Here is a 22844-nt window from a genome sequence, read left to right as displayed (position 1 = left end):
TTCACCTTTAATTTAACTACCAAAAAATAATTTATATATCCAGAAAAATAGTATCATTGGAAACCTCATTTGATAGTCAAATCTATGGTCAAAATTGGGCAAGAAATACGAAGGGGACCAATAAATCAGGACGGAGGTAGTAAAATTTAGGTGAAAGCATAGTTACTCTAAAACTCAAGTTACAGGAAGTGCTTGGAAATATTAACAAAGATGTTTTACTTTTACTAGAATGAAAGCACAGGGTTCCTCAGCATGGATAGGAAGTTGGGAGAAACCCTTGTGAAAAGGCCCAGCGTAGATCTGCTACTCTTCTAGTGAATTTCAGGTTTCTGATGCGAGGTTATGATTTTCTGCCAGTAAATTTCAGGTTGTTGATGTGAGGTTGTAAACCCGTTACTAATAAGATGGGGTGCGAATTTGTGGTGGAAAAGAGGGGAGAAATAGGAGCGGCGGTGGCGAGGAACAACAACTAGATACTGATACCAGTGGCCGTTACAGTAGGCGCAGAAGAAATCAAGCAAAAGTAAGATGGGTCGGCGGCGGCGCTCACCTGGACCTGGACCTGGCGGCGGCGCTGCAGGAAGGAAGGGGATCCGGAGAGAAACGAAGCTCACTTCCGCCCCTCCATGCCCATCTCCTTCCCGTCTTTGCCCAGATCTTCTGGGTGATGCTCCTGCTGCTATTTCTTCCTCTGTCACCCGGGGGGAGGAGGAGAAGGAGGAGTAGGAGGAGTGCTTTTGCTCATTTGCTGCGAAAGTTCGTGGCTCACAGGACCCGGGAAGTTTCTCCGAACGCAGGACCAAAAATTATAAATAAGCCAAAGTGGAAGTTGTTGAGCAAAGTGTAGGCCAAAACCCAAAGCCATAGTCAAAAAGCACCTACTCCATAATTATAAACTAACCATATCAAACTGTTTCTTTACACATCTTTTCCACACTAAGCATATCAATCCACTCTAATTACCAACTCACACTTTTCTACTCTATGTATACTCAAAAATGTCTACAGTGAACATATTAATCGAATTCAACACTAAACATTTCAATCCACACAAAGCAAACCATTGGTGGCAAATATATCAATCAATCATTCCATACTAACAAATCTTTACACAAATAATTTCTATGTATTCGCAACCACTGCAATATCATTGTAGAAAGCTCAAATATGTTAAATAAGTATTTGAAAAATGTTGATCAAGCATTTAAAAATTGTTAAATGTGTATAGAAACAAGCTTGACCATGTATAAAAAATATGATGAAATTCTTTGATCATGTATATAAAAATATTAATCAAACATTTGGAAAAATGTTGAACAAGTACCGAAAATATGTTAATCAAGCATTTGCTAAATGTTGAATGTGTATAGGAAAAATGTTGACCATGTGTTCAAAAAATGTTAATATTGCATTTAGAAAATGTTAATAAATCATTTAGATAAAGTTAAATGTGAATAGAAAAAATATTGACCATGTATTAGAAATGTTGATCTTGTATTTGAAAAATGTTAATCAATCATATGATTTTTTTAAAATTGTGTATAGTAAGAATGTTGACCATGTATTCAAAAAATATTAATCTTGTATTTGGAAAAAAAATTAGTCAAGCACTTAAATAAAATAAAAATGTGTACCGAAAATAGTGACAACATACTAAAACATTCAACTTGTATTAAAAATGTTAAACATGTATTAGAAAAATATTGTTCACATATATAGGAATGTACAATGAAAACTAAAATGAAAAATAAAACCAAAAAATAAAAACAAAAAAGAAACAAAATAGACCAAAGAAAAAAGAAGTGAAAAATAAAACCAAAAAATAAACAAAATAGACCAAAGAAAAAAACGTGAAAAATAAAACCGAAGAAACAAATGCAGAAAGAATGAAAACAAAACAAAAAAAATGGAAAGAAAAAAGAAAAAAAACAAAGAAAACGGAAAAGGCATTGAAAACCAAGAAGGAAACAAAATACCAAAGCATAAAAGATGGTAAATGATTAAGAAAAGAAAAAAATGATAAAAACAATGAAAGAAACAAAGAAAAACAAACAATGAAGAAGAAAATAAGAGCATCAACAAAAAAAATAAAATGGGGAAAGAAAAAACCCGGAGAAAACCGAATAGAAATGAAGAAAAAAGAGAGAAAAGGAAAGGAACAATAAAACAGGAAAAAACCAAACTAGTATAAAAACCGGTGTTGTTTACTTCTAGTAGGTCGCGCCCTATGTAGTAGACACAAATTTGATGGTGGTGTAGAGATCCCAGGTTTGATCCCTCTCGCACACACGTTTTTTACTGTGTTTTTTCTGAAAGAATGCTCTAATGGGCCGTCCCGACACTGTAGCCCTTGATTTGAGAGTCGCTGGTGCATCTTATTTAGCGGTTCAGGCGGATCAAAACCCGCAACTCCTTCGTCGCGAACGCTCAGCTCTAACCACCTGGTCATCAAGCCGCTGGTGCACGATAGCGAGGCGAGTTCTTAACCTAATAGTGGAATGGCAGTCGATACACGGGCGCAGGAGCAAAGCCGGACATACGAGGATGATTGAGAGGTGGATGCCACCGAAAGAAGGATGGGTCAAGGCCAATATTGACGGTGCTACGGCGAAGACGGGAGATGGAGGAGCTGGTGTGGTCCTCAGAAACCACGACGGTGCGTATTTTACAAGTGCTAGCTACTCTCTCCCGAGGTGCAATGATCCAATGAAAGCTGAACTACATGCTTGCCGTCGAGCTGCCATCTTAGCGGAAGCTCACAATATTCCATGAGTGTTCATTGAGACGGACTGTAAAGAGATTGTAGGCAAACTGGGAAGCAAGGAGAAGGATCTGTCACCTCTAGGGCCGATCGTGGAGGAGGCCAAGAGGATAATGGAGGCAAAGGAGGAGTGGAAGATTGCATGGGTAAGAAGAGAAGCTAATCGGGCTGCTCATTTTTTAGCTAGGGAAGCTGTTTCTAATAATCGTTCCTTGGAGTGGCCGGTTATGCCCCCAGACTTTATTTTGCATGTAATTTCGGACGAGATCCCCAATGGGGAGAGTTGAATAATCAAAGTTTTGAGCTTCAAAAAAAAAAGCCGCTGGTGCACAGATACTTCGGTTTTTAATTTTTATTTCGTTCTTTAGTTCCCTTTATTCTTTTTATTTTATTTTTCTCATCATTTCTTGTTTTATTTTAATGCGTGTTTTTGTAAAATTCGTGAATCTTTTTTCATAATTGATGAACATTTTTTTTCAAAACCGATGAACCTTTTCAGATTCGATGAACTTTTGCTCAAAGTTAATGAACTTTTTTCAAATCGAATGAACTTTTTCCAAAATTGATGATTTTTTGAAGATTGGTGAACCTTTTCCATTTTTGTGAGTTTTTCCTTTTAAATCCGTCAACCTTTTTTTTAACCCGTGAACTTTTATTTTGTGGATGATTTTTCAAAAAACATACACATATTTTATGAACAGTCAACAGTCAATTGGTCAAACCGGTCAATTGGTGAACTTTTTTTTCTCAAATTAGTGAACTTGTTTTAATCCAAATAGCGTGGCTAAAATAGTTCTTAAAGAATGCACGCTGCATTAAGTCGCTAGCAGCTGAATGGTATAGTGATAGCCATTCCCTTGCAAGACCCACTAAGATTCTCCTGTGAGCGCCCGCTTCAGCGGCGCTTAAGGCGCTGACTAGGGCCTCCCAGAGCCACTACCATCTCGCTTAGTGCAAGACATAGCGCTCGCGTTCCTTTCAGCGATTCCATGGGTGGGAAGTGGACTAACTTTTTTAAACTGAAATTGGACTAACTTGCACACAAATATCCCATGAGAACATTACAGTTTTTTTTCGACAACAAACCAATGCCTTTATCCAAAACAATAAGGTGTGCATCAAGGTCGATCGCTCGCTCGTGCCACATCTGCAGGTTTTACTGTCGCGAGGGAGGACAAAAACAAACACTCGCACCCCATTCTTTCGTTCCCTCCTCCCAGCTAGGGTTCCCTCCGCCGGCGCCTCCCCGCCCCGCAAGCCACACCTCCTCTGACGCCTTCCCCTCCCTCTCGCCTCGTCTCCCACCCACCATGGCCGAGGTCGCCGACGCGCCCCGTCGCGCAGCACATGGAGCCTCCACCTCCTACCTCCCTCTGCTGCCCTCAGCAGCGACCCCAAGTGCGGCCGCTCCTCGCCCGTGCTCCAGCCGCCGCCCCCGTGTTGAAGCCTTGAAGGTGCAGCCCAGAAGGAGGCGCCGATCCCTCCCTTGCAGGTACCCACACCTCTCTTTAACCTGATTTGCCTCCTCTCCCCCCTTTGATTTAATCTCCTACGGTGAATTGGGCGAAGGAGGAGCAAGGCACTAAGCCTCGAAGGTCACAACCTGATGGCGCCTACCCCGCCGCTTCGGCCTGGGGCCGTTGGGGAGTCATGGCCGACATCGACCTCAAATTTTTTGCCTGATGCTGTCGGCCAACATATACTATAGCTAATGTATGAACCAAAGTATTGTACTGCCAGCCTCTTTTAGTCTCTGTGTGCATAATGTGGCAATGAATCCTAGATGCTAGAATGTGGTAGTTGTGGGACTTCATTAATTATTAGGAACTTGACAGTCGTTAGTTTTGAAATGTTGATGCTATCTGAACTTCGCCATGTAGGTGCTGAAGGGTAGTATCTCGGCGGTTCATGTCACATATGTGCTTACGGATTTGCACTGAATCTGCTAATTGTCATTGTGAAGGCTGCAACTTTACTAAACAAGATGAAATATGATGATGCATATATTTTAGTTTGCAAGGAGACAAATCATAATTGTTGCGTGCATATCAGGTGAAGCAAACTTCATAGTGTTCTTTCAGCTAATTCTCTTTGAGGTTTGTGTAGGTTTTTGATTTTTCACGACTCGTGGACGGTTGCCAGGAATGCACCCAGAATATGCGGTAGGCCAAAATTTCTCTACATTTATATCATTCCATAGAAAAAGGGAAGCTGCATAAGAATTATCAAGTCGTTGGATATGTAAATACATACAGATGTAGCTTGATTTGGTCTTTGAATTCTTTTTTGCACGGGATCGGTAGGTGGCTGCATCTGGAGGTCGTCGCCGTGGTGATCGCAGTAGATCGTGTAATGTCATGGCATAAATCACAGAGACGTTCCTCTGTTCTTCCTGCCCTTCGAGTCCGCACCAGAAGCAGGGGTCCTCATCGATCGATCTCGTAAGCATCTGCCTTGCAGAATCAGAAACTTGTTATATATATATATATTCGTGTTCTTTCCTGGAATTTTCGTGGTGACTGAATAATATATGCAGTGAGGATGAAATTAGTCTCGGTTCTGTCGGCGTTAGCCATGGTGTTGTTGGGGTTCTTTGTCAGCTTCTCTTTCCCGGCATCGATGACGCCCAATGTATGATAAGAAACATCAAAAGGTTTTCATATTGGTATATTTCCTTCAAATTAACTTGGCATCATGATAATTATATTGGTCATGTATGTATGCTGCTTCAGTGTGGCGTACAGCCTTGGAGTAGCAGCGGACAACGGTGCTGCAAACTCCAGCTCCAGTGGCATTGACAGCAGCTTCCTGGGCAGTCTGTGGGCACCGTTATTCATGAACAACAGTAGCACCTTAAATGCCACTTCAAGGGTACATTACATGCATACATGTAGTTCTGAACTTTCTGAAATAATGCAGTTTGAACTTTCTGACAGTATTTTGGTTATTCCTAAGTCCAGTGACCGAAGTGAAACTTGAAGACGAGTCCATGTCCCTCTCTCTATTATCTTAATGTTTCATCGTTGTAATCGAGATGACTTATTGATTTGCATAATATTAATTTACTTGTCATTATTGGACATTGTCAAGTCTAAACCGCACATATATAATTTTTATCTAGTCTAATAATTTATTAAAAGTACTCGCCCGCATGCCCGCACGCCCGGACGCCCGCACATACATTTTTATACCGAACTTTTTTAGCTATATATGATTACTATGTTTTCTACTATATGTCGGACAATTAGTAATGCGACATTGATGCTAAACATTAGTTCTTTGTTATAACTCGGATATCTATATTTGGAAATCCACATGTGCTCAAGTGTAATTGAATTTTGCAACAAAATTTATGCTCATCTTTTTCTTAGAATATTGTTTGAGATATTGACAAGAGAACCTTGGTTGAATTTATCCTTTGATCTAAAAACATAATAAGGAAAAAAAAACATCCCTTTGCGAATTAGCATGCATATTTGTTGCGTTACAAAGGTTTTTATATCTCCAAAACTATTTCAATATCCTTGTAGAAATCTCAAGAAGGCATGTCTCTAACCGATATCTTGACATAGATTTCTAGTGTGCATAACTATTTAACTTAACTATAAATAAATAAAGTTATAGGGGTGTGCTCTTTATTATTAGGACATTAAACTGGGTTGCCCTTTCAACTTCTCATGTCTTGTGCCTTTTTGGTCATCAGATCATGTGACCGGTCATCCTTCTCCATCCGATGGAAAACCCTATTTGACGCATTTTGCGTCAAACAGTCGGGGAAACGCACACGCGAGTCAATCAATCGAGAGATTTGGGCCGGCTTTGGGAACCTTCAAGAGGATTCCCAGCCGGTTTTTACAGGTTTTGGGAACCTTCTAGAAGGTTCCTGAACCGTTTTTATTTTTCCTTTCAATTTCTTGTTTTTCTTTTTCCTGTTTTTTCACTTTTCTGACCTTTTTCTTTTTCTCTGTTTCTTGTTTTCTTTTCTCTTTAATTTCTTTCAATTTTCTTTTCATGTTTTTTTATTTTTTACCGACTTTTCTGAAAATAAAAAATGTTCATATTTCTTTAACAAAAATCAACTTTCCAGATTTTCTTCCTCAACCCAAATTTTGTTCAGAAATTCCAGAAAAATTTAAGTATATCAAAATTTGTTCACTTACTTTCAAAAAATGTTCGAAAATTCAGAAAAGATAAAAAAATATGAATTTTTTATAATTTTGTTCATGAATTTGAAAATTTGTTCTGAAATTCAAAAAAATTGTTCGCATTTTCATTTGTTGACAAAATTTAAATTTGTTTTGGGTTTGAAATAATGTTCTAGCTTTACAAATTTGTTCAAAAATTCAAAATATGTTCAGGTTTTAAAATGTTGTTCGCAAATTCATAAAATGTTTGAGTTTTGAAATAATTGTTCCAGTTTTAAGAAATGTTTCTTGTTGTCAATGTTTATTCCTTTTTTCAAAAAAAAGTTTGTGTTTGTTACAAAATTGTTCCACATTTTGAAAAATGTTCTTGTTTGCAATTTTGGTATTTTTTTAGAAACTTCAAGTTTTATCGCTGTCGCTGTTGTTTCTTTTAATGTTGCGCTGAAAACTGTTCGTGTTTTGAAAATTTGTTCTGAAATTCAACTAAATTGTTTGAATTTTTATTTTTGTTCACAAATTTAAAATATATTTGTGGTTTGAAAGAATGTTCTAGCTTTACATATTTTCTCAGAAATTCAAAATAAGTTCAGGTTTTAAATTTTTGTTCCTAAATTCATAAAATGTTTGAATTTTGAAATAATTGTTTGCATTTTTGAGAAATGTTTCTTGTTTTCAATGTTGGTTCATTTTTTGGGAAAAAGTTTGTGTTTGTTACAAAATTTCTTGTCATTTTGAAAAAAATTATCATTTGCAATTTTGGGATTTCTTAGAAACTTCAAGTTTAAACGCAGTTGCTTGTTTCTTTTAGAGTAGCGCTGCAAATTTAGCACAAGGGGTAGTTGGCTACAGCGGCTAGCGTAGCGCGCTCGGGATCGTGAAGTCATTCGAATCCCGGCACTAGCGTATTTCAATTTTGGCGTTTTTTCATCTTGCGCATACCAAATGGGCCGGCCCAGGTTAGCCACGCCTGTGCGAAACGTTGACACTTGGACGCAATTAGCGTCGCATAGGAGCTCCCCCATCCGATCGCTAACAAGCCTGAGGGAAGCTATTGGGCCTCGCTTCCAGATTAAGCCTATGTGGCATTCTTTTGATGGTGCGCCTATGTATTAGAAAATGTAATGTTGTATTTGAAAAATGTTAATCAAACATATGAAAAGTTTGAAAAGTGTGTATAGGAACCATGTATTTAAAAAAATGTTAATCTTGTATTCGAAAAATGTTAATCTTGTATTCGAAAAGTTTTCAGATTTAAAGAAAAAAAGTTCATCCATTCGAAAAAATATGTTCATATCCTTAAAAAAATTCACAAATTTTGAAAAAGTTCATCAATTTGAAAAAAGGTTCATTCAAAATGAAAAGAATTTCATCCAATTTTTCAAAAGTTCATTAAATTTTAAAAAAATTCATAGAAATTGAAAAAAAGTTCATGGAACTGAAAAAATGTTCATAAATAAAAAAAAGTTCATCCATTTTCAAGACAAAATGTTCATTAAATTTAGAAAAAGTTCATCAATATTCAAAAAAGTTCATCAATCTAAAAAAAGTGCACAGAATTGTTTTTAAAAAAATGGTCAACCGGAGCCTAGACGGCCGGCCCATTACCGACGCCACAGGCGCCAGTTAACAAAATGCATGTTAACTGGCGCCTGTGGCGCCAAATAGGAAATGCCGTTTGATCCCTCGCGCACACACACATTTTTAACTCTGATTTTTTAATGAAATGGTGCTCTAGTGGGCCGGCCCGACACTGAATCGCTCGACGCGGGAGCCGCTACCGTCTCGCTTAATGCAAGACAAAGGTCTCGCTTAATGGGTGGGAAGTGGACTACTTGTATTTAAAACTGAAACTCTGCAAGCCATGGCGATGTTGCAAGAGATCATCCTCCAGCACCATCAGCTCCATAACAATCTATCCTCGATGGATTTTGTCGCCAACTGCTCTGTTTGTGTGTGTTCAATTATCCATTGAGTCTGCATTTGAGCTGGGAAATATGGAAACAGAATACGTACTATTCTCCACAAAATAAACCCATGTCCATGACACACTACTGGGTGCATTTCCATTGTATGTTCAATATTAGTCGTTGTTTCTGTGCATAAATAAATAAACAAATAAATAAAATATTTCCTGCTTTGGTTGTTTGCACATTTGCAGCTATGCGATCTGGATTTGCAGCTGGCTTCTCCCGAGTTGTTTGCACAATAATCCGAGTCTGGTTAGGATTGGCAAAGGCTGATAAGTTGTAGATAAGTGCTAGTTATGTGCAAGCTAGCAGGTTTGAGTTCTGGCTAATTTGAAGTTGTGTCCGTGTAGGACTAGGAGTATATATACGCAGGCCCGGCCGTGAGTTTTGTAACCGAGAAACAAGACCAGAAAATTGAGGAATAAAAAGAGGGAAACAAAGGGCGCTATCAGTTTTTTGTGCGCTTGTTCATCGTGATTTGACGTGCGAAATCCCAACAGAGTTGTGCTGATTGATGATCTGCTTTGCAAACTCTGCTATCAATACACTGGTACACACTTGTGCCCTCCCAAGAAAAAAAGAGCTCAGTCCGAAAAAATCTTGCTACTAATTTTCACTATGACCCAGAAAGGGCATTAATTTTCACTATGTGACAGTCCGAAATAATCCATCTGAGGCGTAAAAATCTGCCCGTTGCAAACTGCTACAACAAACTTGCTAGTAATATTTCTTCACTGAGCAGAGAATCTGAAAGCCGAAGAAGAAAGACAACACAAGCAAAACCCATGAAGCAACACAAGCTACCGTTTTATTCCAGGTTTAACAGCCAGATGCAGGCATGGAAGGTTTAACACATTCCAGAGTTAAGATACACCAAAACACACAACATTTGTACACATAATAAAACATGTCTTAGTGGTCGATAATCTGGTGAACAGTACCGCGATTAAAAGTAGAAAACAAAATTAAAAAAATTGGGAACTGATAGCTATCAGGACAATTTCAGATGAGCCCGGGTGCTGAAACTTTCAGATGAGCCCGGGTGCTGAAACGCCGCACTCCTTAGAGATGCGCTTCTCTGTTGTTTCACAGGTTACAGCAAGTTTCCTAGGATTCTTCAAATTGGGAACTGATAGCTATCAGGACAAATATGGGAAATAATTGATGGAATGAAACGGTAGAAAGAAGGGAGAAGCGGCCACGGAGAGAAAGACAAGGCATGCCGTAAACAACACATTTTTCATTCATTGTCACTGACAAGTAAGTTTCCTTGTCCTCGGGCCTTCCAACGTCCAAATAATGCAGCTACGGATTCCTGCATGCTGGCCTGTCATTTGTTCACATTGAAGAACAAAACATGGTCAGTGGTGCAAATTTGAGAGAGACTTAACATGCATGCCTAACACTCATGCATCTTCAGGTTAGCACGTACTTTCAAAATCTCACCTAGATGGTAGTATTACTGTAAGAATCACAAATTCCTTCACGAAAATATTAACAGATCAAGATCCTATACAAACTAAACATTGGAACTACAAATAGAAACAAGACATACATTACATGTAGGTGTCATCAACAAGTAAGTCTAGCATACTTTGGTGACAACGATTTAAGTTGGATTGCTGCTCCGTAAAACATGAGTTATTTCCAGCATATAGAGAATTTCGAACAAAAGAGGGACAGGAAACAAGCGTAAGCACAAATACCTTTAGGTGGGTTCTTTTATTGATCTGCTCCGCTTCCTCCAACTTTGGACACCTCAATATCAACACCCTCTTTATTTTTGCAACTGCCTTTGCTCCACCAATTGAAACTAGGTCAGGACAATCTGAAATCTCTAGTTCCTCAAGTGATGCAAGATTTCTGCGCCAAATGTTGCCTGGAATGGATGTTATACGCAAACCATCAATGTTTAGTGAGACAAGAGATGTGAGGTACTTTAGGCAGCTGGGAACATGTGGAGAGATATCCCCACATTTTAGTAAGCTGAGACTTCGGAGAGATGATGGCAACACCAATCCGCTTTGCCAGTTGATACTTGGGCATACTATAACCGCCAGATGTTTCAGGTAACAAAAACTACCAAACCTTTGACCAGGAATGGACAGTAACCAGGGACAATCTTCGATGTGAATTTTCTCGATGGCAGGTATATATTCTTGTGTTAGGAGGTCATCAAGGGTGGACAATCTATCACAATATGTAACTGTTAGGACAGTAAGGAACGAAAATGTTGTAATGCTGCCTCCAACTGCAGGTCTCTCATTTAAGTTTATGCTCTTGAGTCCATCACAACTTTCAAAACCAAGTGATGCTAAACTTGGCAAGTTTTGTGGCTGAAACCAGCTTGGGAGAGAGGAACCACCATAATTTTTGAGGAATAGAGACTTGAGACCGGTGGGAGGTTGAGACATGTCTGAACCCAGAACCAGTGTCAATTCATCAAGATATTTCCTATTCTCTGGTTCAGCTTCTGTTGCATGATCCCGATTTAGTGTGGTATTGTTCCTGGCACAATATGCTAATCCAAGTGATTCAAGTTTTTGTAAACTGATCAACTTACCAAAGTCACCGGGCAAGCTATCTAGCTTGCATTTCTTGGCATATAAAATCTGCAGATTATATAGCCAACAGAAAGTTGAAGGAATCCTCTTCAAAGGACAAGCTCTGGAGATTTCAAGGTACCGAAGATGTTTCCAATTTCCAATACTCTCTGGCAACTCGTTTGTGTAGGCACAAGAAATCACACGCATGCGCATAAGTTTAGTACACCAGTGGTCCATTACAAAGCCTGTCATCTTCCCTAAATTTTTCTTGCAAATTAGAGTACGCAGCTTTGTGTATTTGGATAGTCTCAACAAGGTGGACTCATCAAAGTCATTGCTGGGGAGTACGTATAGATGACGAACATTTTGGGGAACTTTATCAAATTCACTCTTATTTCTTAAGATGAAACAGTCATGCTCCGAAACTTTCTGTGCCATGTCATGCAGTAAGTCATGGATTATGTATCCACCACTAGCTTTTTGAAAGAAGGACCGAGCTACAAGGTCTTCAAAATACCGACAACCAATATCTTCAATTGGAACACGACCTTGAGGATCCACAAAGCCTTCCGCCACCCAAATTTCAGCTAAGCATGCCTTTTGGAATTTGTAATCTTTGGGGTATACAGCACAAAATACAAAACATTGCTTCAAATAAAATGGCAAATACATGTAGCTCAGCCGAAGGGCCGGTAAAATGTCAGTATCCTCTTGTCTCAACTCCCACAATTCACTCACAAGTATAGAATTCCAATGTGATGCTTGCATGTCCATGCTTAACATGCGTCCTAGAGTTTTGGCAGCCAAAGGAGAACCCTTTAGTTTAGGAAGTATTCTTCTACCGATGCACTCTAACTCTGGATCATTTATAGAATTCTCAGACCCAAATGCGCACAGTTTGAAGAATTTCCAGAAGATGGAGTCCTCTAGACCATCTAATTTAACGTGCTCCATTGTGCGCACCCCCTCCGCAACCTTGGGGCATCTAGTGGTGACGAACATCATACTTCCCTCTTGAACACTTGTAAAAGGTGCACAAAACCTCTTCCAACATTGCCCATTTTCCTTCAAGGAATCATCCCACATGTCATCAAGGACTAGCAATACCCTTTTGTTTTTCACATGGTTAGACAAAGCACGCTGAAGAGAATCCAAATTGTCAGTTGTTGCCTCCTTTCCGTTACAGGATTGTATGACCTCTTTAGTTAGCCTCTTCACATCAAAGTCGTCTGAGACGCAAATCCAAATTATCAGCTCAAAGTGAGACTTCACTCGTTGATGGTTGCATATATGTTGGGCCAAAGTAGTCTTTCCAACACCACCAATTCCAACTAATGGCAAAATAGGAAGACTATATATTCTTGATGCATCATTAACTAGGTTGCTTGTTGATGCATTGGCTGAACAAGTTGCTCTCTTGCGTTTTGAATTCAATGGTACATTGAGAAATCCCAATACCTGCTTCAGTTCCTTATCACGACCAAATATCTTTGTTTCATTTGGCAAAGAGGTGGTCTCTGGTCTGACTAATTTGTCAAAGTGTTGTGTAACTCCACGGAGCCCCATATTCTCCATCTGAATTGAAAGATGATTTAGCCTCAACTGGACATCATTTAGTTTATCAAAGCTACCTGGAATGACGGTGCCAAAGAAGTCAAGCAGAGAAGATTGGTTTGCATCACCCTCCACTTGCAGCTTCAACTCGTACCATCTGAACTCATCGAGAAGGTCCTCGGCGTCCGACACTGCATCCTTGAGATTTGGAAGGAGCTTGGCCACACCGTGTTCATGGCTTTTCCACTCAGCTTTATTAATAAGGTCGTGCATTGCAGGAAGAGTGTCCTTGAGAAGTCGTAGGCCACTCTCTAGCTGCAATACGCGATCCTGGAGAATTTGATCATGTGAGCCACTCCATCGGGAGTGAAGAGATGAAATGACAGATTTGGCCCACTGCCACAAAGTGACACACTCATTGATGGCACTGACGACCCCAATGGCAGATAAGCTCATGGTGCTGGGGTGTGGAGATATGTTTTCGACCTGTGAGCAAACAGTGGATGCAATTAGCATAATGGGGGCAATATAATATTTAGTACCCTCGGTCCCATAATATAATAGCGTTTTTACACTACACTAGTATAAAAAACACTCTTATATTGTATGGAGGGAGTATTATCTTCGGCAGATATGTATCAGCATGTTAGAGAAATCGTACATCATGAGTGATCATCATGTGAAAGTGAAGGTATAAACACAGGTTACAGTGTGTCTTTGAAATAATCTTTGACTAGAAATGAAGTAGAGGCTGGGCGAAACTCTTGGCAAAAGACCCGGATGCGCGTCAATTTAATAATTAGGTGAAAAATATACGACAAAGGTGTTGCAATTTTGCAGAAACATCGTTTTATTTTTTGTACTTATTAAAATATGCAGATCTGCTAGTAGTAATTTTCTTCCTTTTTAATAAAATGGAAGCTTTAAGCTTGTAATTTTTGCTCTGGAAAATCTGGTACGCGAGAAATGCAGAGGTCTTTTGATATCGACGGTCAAATCGGCTGAAATCCGAGGGAAGTAAAGGGAATTTCTAGTTCCTATGAATGGGGACCGAAGGCCTTAAGCTTCTTGATGATAATAAGAAAGAAAACAACAAGAAGAGGGGAGAAGAGGAACTATATTTTTTTTTCGAAAAGGTACCAATTGTCGCCAAAGTAAACTAAATCGAAGTAGGATGTAGAAATACCTGCAGCTGCAGGCTGGTTGCGTCGCGTGGGAGCCCTGGCAAGATTGGCTGGGCTGCCGCTGCTTCTTCTTCCTCAATCAATCTAGTAATGGGCGGCGGCGACGGAGCGGCAGCAGAAGGAAGAGAAATGCTCTCCGTTTGGTCATTGCTGTGCGGAATTTCCCGGAAGGACAACAGAGCATGGTCACAGCACAAGACGCCATGTGCGGGACCCTGCCCGGATGGGCATCTCGCAACCATATCCATATGCATGCATGATTGTGCTATGATTTGCACATAAAATGATTGATTATTCTGGCGCCATATAAACCACTGCCGTGTCGACCGACCAAACACGCATCTAGACAGAATTCCATTTCTTCGTGATAATTTTCGTGTTTGAAACAAGCTTACATTATTATTATTATTATTTTGCGAAAAACGTTCAAACAAGCTTACATACATGGCTATCGTGACAAAGAAAAATATTTTCGATTCAAGAATCAATTTTGTGCCAGATAGCACACCGTTTTGGGGTCATGGGGCCATTTTCACATCTTTGGGGCAACGGGACAATTTCCGCACTCAAGCACGCACCATAAGAAATGCATTCAATTATATGGCTCCTTATTTTGGTCGCTTTTTTTACTGGTTCATGAACCTTTTTATGACCAAATTCAGAAGGCCGGTACTTGGCGGTCAAGGATCAAACATGACCTTCCCAAAATTTTGATCGTAGCTCCATGAACAGAAAGTTTGGTCAAGCATTACCCGCATGCCTAAACCACGTAGGATCTGCATGGTTGAGCCGATGTGGCTCACGTAGGAGGTAGGATCTATAATATTCTATTTTAACCGGGCATATCCGAATTTGATGCATGAATGGGCTAAAACCAATAATTCAACCTATTTAATTTTTTAAAATATGATTTTTGGGCCGCATCCATGGGGCTAGCCCAACAATTCAACCAGTTAATTGTATATCCAATCTTTTGGCATAATCCAAAATTTTATACAAATGTTTAATTTCAGGTCCCACAGAATATAAAGTATTGTATTGATCCCGCTTTTAATGCAACTCCTATATTAGCTTTTTTCTCATGGTTACGAATGGTTATCAAATCTAGATATGCTTGCTTCGCGTAGTTTGTGAGAGTGGCGGCTCTCCTTCTCGGTGTGGTGTCCCGCTTGGCTACTATGTTGTGGCGTGTTGGGCAGGGTCGCGGCGGGGTCTTGGTAGTCGGCTCTTTCCGGCGTGTCCTACTGGTTTTCTCATGGTCCTTTTCATCATGGAGTCGGAGCAGCCTCAGTGGGGCATCAGTGGCAACGATTAAGGGTGCTCGGTGGTTTTTGGGGAGACCTTCGTCGGCGCAAGCTCTGTATGTTTCTTCTGTGTTTGATCGTCATCAAAGTCGGAGCTGTCTCGGCGATGCTCCCGGTAGCCAACTTTTTAGCATAGGTCGATGCGGGCCTCGTGCAGGTTGTTGATGTGAGGGCTTTTGGTGGTTTGGTTGTGGTGAAGAAGGAGTCACTAGCTCGCGGAGGAATGATGATGATGCCACCGATGGTCAGCCTCGACGGTGCTCCTCCTTCAGCTGTGTGTGTGGGTTTTGTGTTGATGGCCAGGTTGGCCGTTGGTGCCCTTTCGTGGGTTGTTTCGGTGTTTGCCCGGTTTTCCGCAATTAAACGGGCAAAATCGTCTTCTTTATTAATGAGATGAGGCAAAGCTTATGTCTTCATTTTGAAATTAAATTTCTTAAATATTTTATCAAACTTGAGCATATAAGTAATGGTAAATTAAAAGATGAGGACTATTTAAGACATGAATTTATGAATAAATATATTTGTACGCTCTCACTCTTGCTCGAAATCCCCTTGTTAGAGTCTGGAGAAAAATGAAGTAATCTCAGGCCATGTGCCCTCTCAGCCGTCGGATCGTCTTCCCGAGTGCGTCCTGGCCGTCGAATCTCCGGGTGGACCGATCCGGGCCGTCCGATCGAGCTCGCAGCGACCCTGGCCGTCCGCTCAGAGTCGCCATGCCACCGCCTGCAAATTCTGTGCCCCACCAAGGGTATTCTCGTCATTTCACCTCGCAGGAGAGGGGTGTCGATAGGGCGCCGACAACGTCGTCCTCTCCTCATCTCCTCACTTCCCCCCGCTCCTCATCCCCTAACCCTAGCCCATTCTCCACGCCGCCGCTGCCGCCTCCCGTCCCCTGGCGCCGCCACCATGCCCACTCGCCGTCGCGCCGTCGCGCCTTCCCCTCCTCCTCGCCGTCTCGCTGCTCAGCAGGCAGGCCGACCGGGCGTCTCCCCCGCGACCCACATCCCCACTTGCCACCGCCGCCGGCTCCTCTCCTCTCCCTCCCGCGCCTCGTCTGCCTCCCTCTCCCTCGTCTCCTCTCCCGCACTGCTAGCCCCTTCTCGCTGCTTGCCCCTGCCGTCTCTCTCCTCCCCCGCGCCGCCAACCCCAGATCTAGAGGAAGACGAGAGAGGCGGGATCCGCTTCTTCCCCTAGCGCCGTCCCCGGCCTCCTCCCCTGGACACAGCGAGCGTGAGCGGTAGCGCGAGGAGCAAGGCTGGTGACTGGCCACTGCCGTTCCAGGGCATCCCCGGCGTCGGTGTCGTCGTCCTCGCGTGCACCTGCATCGCCATTGACGAGAGGGGCAGGAACCACCAGCCACTCCTCTGGCTGCCAACCCTTCTCCCTCGCCCTCAGCCTCGACGCCGCCGGGAACAGGGAAGTCATCGGCGACGACGCCGGCAAGGCCGCAGTAAGCACCCTCTCCACTTTACCCCTTTAGTTATCTTTGGCTTTTGTGCTGGCTATAGTCGCCGTCAGGAGTACTCCTCTACTTCCCATATATTTCCCTTGCTGAGCCTGCGCCACATCTCTCTTGCAGCTGCCAACCGACTGCGTGCGCTGCCTACCACGACCAGTAAGTTCTAGAGACAGAAAGAGAGAGATGGAGTGAGAAGAAGATACAGTGAGGGAGGAGGGATGCCATTGTACTAATTGTGGATGACCTACAGGTCCATCTCTCCTCTCTCTCAGTTTTCAAGCTCAATTCCCCATTGTTTTGCAGAGTGGACATTGCCTGAAAGCCACTTGACAGAAATCCAGTGTCTTGTGACATGCTAATGCCACAATATTTAGATGCATGTAGCAGATCTTTTTATTTTCATTGAAATGTTTACCTCTGATATTGAGCATAGTGCATTAGTTTATGAATCAGCATTGTAGAATGCAATCATTTTGATGTTGTTCAGAATGAGAAGGCTTTCGTGAAGCGGCCAAAGATCTTCCTTTGGTGAGGGATTTTCATCTACCTCTTTTTTTGTATGTAGCCACCGAATGTTTTAACAAATCTTATCTCTGATTGCAGCTAAAAGAAAGCTGACTAGGTCTTCCTGGCAAGGCAGCTAATCACATGACGAGTTTGGATGATGATGATAGTCGTTTAATTTTACTGCCTGCTTGGTATTTGTTTATGCATACGAACAACTCTGATTATGATTGCTGCATTGCATAAGGTTGCTTCCTTCTGATGATAAATGTCGAATGACTATGGTAGTTTTTTTTGGCTTCACTACATAAGGTTGCCTGTGCCTGGCTCAGACCCATATGTGACTCCAATATCTTCCTTTCTGCTCCATAAAAGGTTCTGGTATGTCTCAATTCATTCTCAGGGCATTCATGTCTGGTTTGTGAGGTCTGCTAAGTTTAACTCTTGCACTGCAAGATAGGTTTCCATCAATTATTACTTTTGAATGACAACAAGTTCAGAAATTGTTGCTCTGTAGTGATAGTACTCTTAGATTATTTTAGTCTTATTGGTTTGGATGCTGGAAATATTTGTTTGTGTAAATAATGGTGCCTCACAACATTTGGATTTTAAATTCTTAGATTGTTTGCTATGATAAGGAAGTAGTCATGTATACATATACTAATGTAGCAGTTTACCTTACTGCTTTCGGGCCAGTCGGGGGAGCTCATGGCAGGGTCAGCAGCTTCAACTGCACCAATGCAACTGTATGTCTCTTTAGAATATGTACTCAGCTCAAAATAAAAATCTCAAGTGTATATGTTCTTGAGACATGACATACATGAACACTCACATGATGGCTGCAATCCCATTATTAACCACATGCTTCTATTTCTCTCTGAATTCGTATTTTAAACATGGTGAATTTCTGGGAATGTGGTTTCATGTATATCTATGAATACATACATGGTCAATAAGTTTGCTTGGTAAAACATAAGAATTCAGGTTCACATAAGCACCCACTTTTATGTTGGCTACATATTAGTTACACTAATGCACTACTCGAGCTTTGCTTTCCTTGTATGGAAGTTTCATCCGTTAACTCTGTTTCTTTTTACTCCATTTTGTTCCTACAGGTCATAAACCATCCCCTTCCTGCCATCAATACCCTGGGCATTGTTTGTACAGAAGTACCCAGTGCTACCTTATTCATATTTAATTGTAGCTCATCTTTTCCATGAATTTGTTAGTAGAATTTATGTTCTGTTGCGAAGTGGCATATATAATTTGATATTTCTCCAGGAAAGATATCATGAAGTGTGTTTGTCATTCTGTATATTAACCGAGGGAGGATCCTGCTGCTAACTGGCCTAAGAAAATCCCTTGTTAAAAATATTAGTAATGGGAGTTTGTGGCGGGAGGGGTGTTATTTTAACATCGTTAGTAGTTCCATTTTTGGTCTCCTGTGTTTGAAACCATCTTTACCTGCAGCCCCCTGTTTGGTTTTTTAGATGGACTTTTCTTACCTAACAAGGCGGTAGGATAATTAGAAACATTCATTCTCTAATATAACACATATATAAAAAGTTTCTATATGGTTCAAGCTTGCCCGGATCTTTATTTTGGTACAAACCTTCCTGCATTTCGAGGTTATGATAACTGTGATGCCATTTAATCATGTGAATACTGCTCTGCCTTGCATAATTGCCTCATATACTATTCCTAATGAGTGAATGCTTTTTCCAGCCGGTAGAATTACTAAGTTCTATTGGTTAATCTTGGTATCACCACTATACCAGTTTTTCATGTGCATCACTATCCTACCAGTTAGTGTATTGCTTTGATATTGATAATTCCTTGTGTTTTTATGCTCACAGCAATACTCTTGGTCTAAATTTAACTTTTACCAGGGTTCAGGTGGTAAGCACATTGACAGGATCGACGATCGACAACCCGATCTATCTCACTGATGTTGAAGGTACACATATATACATTGGGTAGTAAACTCCGCTGCCTCTGAGTTGTATAGGTAATTTCATGCTTTCCATGACAATTGGTTTGGTTATTCAGGTAGAGGCCCAGAGGTTAAGATTATGTGCAGTGAACCATGCCTTTGTGAGAGGACCCAGACAAGAGGTAGCATATTCTGTTGTGACAACTTATAATTATCATCAGAGTTTCTTGGCAATATTCGTCATAATACAATATATATGAATCATGTCTAAATTTCACATTATAATCAATGCACAGGACCGCATGTCGAGTATCCGCCCTAAAAGTGTGGAGTGCATCCGCCGTAAACAGCTACATTGGTCTCCACCCGGTAAGATTGATGGTGTAGTTCTGTGCCTTCCTCTGCTTCTCTTAGTTTAAGGAAATGCCTATTTAAGTATGAAAGGTGAATTTTATTTTGAGAGACATCAATAAGAAATAAGATGTGATCCTCAACTATTCTCCGTGCAATTTAGCATTATCTAAAACCTACACTGTCCATTTCCTGGAATTATTCAAGAGATCTTAGGTTAGTGTCTTAGGCTTTGGCTCAAGGTTCATGTTGGTATGTGGTAACAAATTAGGTGCCAACCTGGGACATTAGGAAATTTTCATTCATAGACAAGATCTATGAGATTGGTGCCTTTATTACTGATTTTGTGCAGTGATCTGGTTTGGATTTCCTCTCTTGACTTGCTCTTCTTATGTAGTTCAATGTTGCATCACTCGGTTCGTTTGCTTGCTTCCTTTGCTCGGTTCAGGAGGCAGACAGGGAGAAGGTTAGGGCCAGTTACAAGAACCTCAGGGTCTTGCGTCATGGCTGTATCCATGCATGTGTTGAAAGCATTGAGCTTAGTTTATATATGTAGACGCAATTTCCTTTTCGTGTATAAGATAATTGGTTTATATATAGACTATCCATGATGGAAGTTGAAATTACTGTGATAATTGATTTATCTGCTATTTTTTATATTTGCAATGCTTGCCGGGTTGGATATGATTATACCCGGTAGCGGTGTGCTGCCAGGTGCGGCAAGCCGCACTTCCTACCTAGTACATATGGTTATACCAAACATTTTTCGCTATTTATGATTTATTCAGTCAACGTAAGATATTAATTAGTATATGTACCATTATGTTTGACACAAGTAACATTTCAATGATATTAAATAAGAAAACAAATACATTTTTTCTTATAAATTTTATATCTACCTTTACAAATACACATGTGCACAACTAAAATTGTATTTTGCAGCAAAAGTTTCTTTAAATATCATTTGAGACTAAAAAAACATTTCGCTGAACTGAATCTATTTCGATAAAAAAAACATAAACATAACAATGCTAAAATAGCATTTCATTGTGAGTTAATATGTATTGTTTGATGCATTTATTTAGAGTTAAGATAAACAATTATGCACTATGTAAATCCATGTCAAGATATTTGTTAGCGACATAAAAACACATTGTTTTATTTAGAGTTAAGATAAACAATTATGCACTATATAAATCTATGTTGAGATATTTGTTAGCAATATAAAAACACAATATAACACAACTATGAAATAGCAGTTTTTGACAGACAATGCAATAAGACCTTTATATATAACTTGAGGAAGTTTTATCTTCACCGTGGATTTGTAGTAAGCACATAACCTAAAAGATGAGATATAAGCGTAAATTTTACTGCAATGCGGTTTTTAAACATACATTTAGAGATGTAGAAACTATCTTTTGTTATATTAACAAGAGCTAGCCATACCTATAAACTATAAATGAATCCAGTACAAATAACCCTAACTCATACATTTAATTAAAATATTAACTCTTACTTCTACTGCATCATTCAGTCATACAATTTAATTACATATATCACTGGCTATAAATGAATCCAATACAAAAGCCCAACTGAGAGCAAGAGCAGCTCAGACAAACACATCTCCAAACAATGGAGACTCAGCATCAATTCTAACAGAAGGTAACGAGAAAAGGACAAATGCCTTAACCTAACCCAACTATAGCAATGGTAATAATAAACTTCCAATCAAAAAAGCTTATGTGGAAAGAATGATAATTACAGGAGTGGAAATAAGCAACATTCACAGAGTCAGCCATTAAAATCCAAGCCCAAAAGAATGCACCAGTTCATCTCTTAATCTCTGAAGTAGGGGGAATAAAGAAATATCATAAGATTCAACATCTATTCTTTTCAGCATGCGAGAATTTTATTTCAGACGTGTGCAGCATAGCTCCTATGTCTCAGCAAGTACTACCTATACAGAGTTCAAACAGAACAACAGTCGCTCCACACCAACAATGACTAAGAGAGAGGCTATACATCACTGGGGACTAAAAAACCCTAACTAAACATCTAACTAAAAAACCCTAACTACTTCATCTACTTGATGATTCAATCACAGAATCTATACATCACTGGCTATAAGTGAATCCAAAACAAAAAAAACCTAACTAAACATCTAATTAAAAAACCCTAACTACTACATCTACTGGATGATTCAATCAACTTACCATTGACTATAAATCAATCCAATATATAAAAACCCTAATTATCAGAAGGGGATGTAGCAACTAGCAACATCAAAAAACCCTAACACCTACATCTACTGGTTAGCAGGAGTAACTAGCAACTGAGGGGGCTGCTGGCAAGGATTACCTGCAGATCCACGTGCTCGCCGCCGACCTCCGCAGGTCCATGAGACGCACCGCTCGACGCCATCATGCCCAGATCCGGCACGGCGGAGTCCGCCACGGCCACCTTCTTCTCCTCAAGATCTGCCGCCGCAGCGACCGATCCTGCTCGTGGGGATGCAACACCTCCCACACCCGCACCACCGACGCAGGCCTGTACGGCATCTCCCGCGGTCTCTGCGCCCATCTTCTTCACATCTCCGTTCGCGACGGCAGCTTTGCCACGGCCTTGCTCAATCCGAGCCACAAGCAAGCAGGAGAGAGGGAGGCGGTTGTGGTGAGCGAGCAGGTGGGGTGGCTGGTGAGGGAGACGATGAGGCAGAGGACAGAGGAGGGAGAGGGAGGCAATTTGGGGGAAATGGGGTGGGCGATGCGTCCGGTGCCCGTGCCCTTCCTCTTATACTATCGGCCTTTTTTGGAAATTATCCACGCACACGTGCACGCGCACGACCGCGGGGAAACGCAACCGCCAACCTATAATACACGTACACGCCCGGCGTACAATAGTACACGGGTCGGCGTGGGCTCGTACATGGCTCTACGACTGGTCTACGCGCGCTCTACGCCCACCTAAATGACCATCGTGCCCCTTGTTACGAACCGCCATCGACGCATCTGGACCGTTCTTGTGTTTCTCGCGCTGAACGTTCACTCCAGGGGGGAACACCGGAGCAGATACGTGGAAACTGATGATCTTTGATCAGGCAATGTCAACGCACACGGTTGTGTCACATTCTTAA

The 22844-nt window shown here is 40.9% G+C and overlaps 2 protein-coding genes across 13 annotated transcripts; one reads left to right on the top strand and one right to left on the bottom strand.

Annotated features, from left to right (window-relative positions):
* Positions 1 to 9659: 9659 nt before the first annotated feature.
* Positions 9660 to 14354, bottom strand: LOC123047624 (putative disease resistance RPP13-like protein 1). 2 transcript variants are annotated; one of them, XM_044471214.1, is made up of 4 exons: positions 14160 to 14354; positions 10849 to 13459; positions 10580 to 10752; positions 9660 to 10200 (listed from the first exon to the last, which is right to left on the bottom strand). In XM_044471214.1, the coding sequence occupies exons 2-4, from the start codon at positions 13427 to 13429 to the stop codon at positions 10114 to 10116; spliced, it is 2841 nt and encodes a 946-aa protein (XP_044327149.1). In that variant the 5' UTR covers positions 13430 to 13459; positions 14160 to 14354; the 3' UTR covers positions 9660 to 10113. The 2 variants fall into 2 exon arrangements, with proteins under 2 accessions (XP_044327149.1, XP_044327148.1); XM_044471213.1 differs by having other exon boundaries at positions 10580 to 13459.
* Positions 14355 to 16277: 1923 nt separating this feature from the next.
* LOC123047623 (uncharacterized) lies at positions 16278 to 20351 on the top strand. Of its 11 annotated transcripts, none has more exons than XR_006423050.1 (8): positions 16296 to 16911; positions 17041 to 17448; positions 17524 to 18170; positions 18540 to 18593; positions 19314 to 19381; positions 19478 to 19539; positions 19654 to 19726; positions 20106 to 20351. XR_006423050.1 is itself a non-coding variant. In XM_044471212.1 (7 exons), the coding sequence occupies exons 3-7, from the start codon at positions 18133 to 18135 to the stop codon at positions 20177 to 20179; spliced, it is 315 nt and encodes a 104-aa protein (XP_044327147.1). In that variant the 5' UTR covers positions 16278 to 16911; positions 17041 to 17448; positions 17524 to 18132; the 3' UTR covers positions 20180 to 20351. The 11 variants fall into 11 exon arrangements, 1 of the variants encoding a protein (XP_044327147.1); XR_006423043.1 differs by having other exon boundaries at positions 19474 to 19539; XR_006423047.1 differs by having other exon boundaries at positions 18540 to 18624; positions 19474 to 19539.
* Positions 20352 to 22844: the final 2493 nt, after the last annotated feature.

The sequence above is a fragment of the Triticum aestivum genome, chromosome 2B, assembly GCF_018294505.1.
Source record: "Triticum aestivum cultivar Chinese Spring chromosome 2B, IWGSC CS RefSeq v2.1, whole genome shotgun sequence".
Classification (NCBI taxonomy): domain Eukaryota; kingdom Viridiplantae; phylum Streptophyta; class Magnoliopsida; order Poales; family Poaceae; genus Triticum; species Triticum aestivum.
Note: the sequence above shows the minus strand (reverse complement) of the source record. Positions and strands in the feature narration are given on the sequence as shown.

Coding starts and splice junctions, on each gene's coding strand:
- LOC123047624 (XM_044471213.1), bottom strand. CDS start 13,429: ATGAGCTTATCTGCCATTGGGGTCGTCAGTGCCATCAATGAGTGTGTC. Junction 10,201..10,579: donor ATAAAAGAACCCACCTAAAG/GTATTTGTGCTT, acceptor AACAAATGACAG/GCCAGCATGCAGGAATCCGT.
- LOC123047623 (XM_044471212.1), top strand. CDS start 18,133: ATGGCAGGGTCAGCAGCTTCAACTGCACCAATGCAACT. Junction 18,171..19,313: donor TCAACTGCACCAATGCAACT/GTATGTCTCTTT, acceptor AACTTTTACCAG/GGTTCAGGTGGTAAGCACAT. Junction 19,540..19,653: donor TGAGAGGACCCAGACAAGAG/GTAGCATATTCT, acceptor ATCAATGCACAG/GACCGCATGTCGAGTATCCG.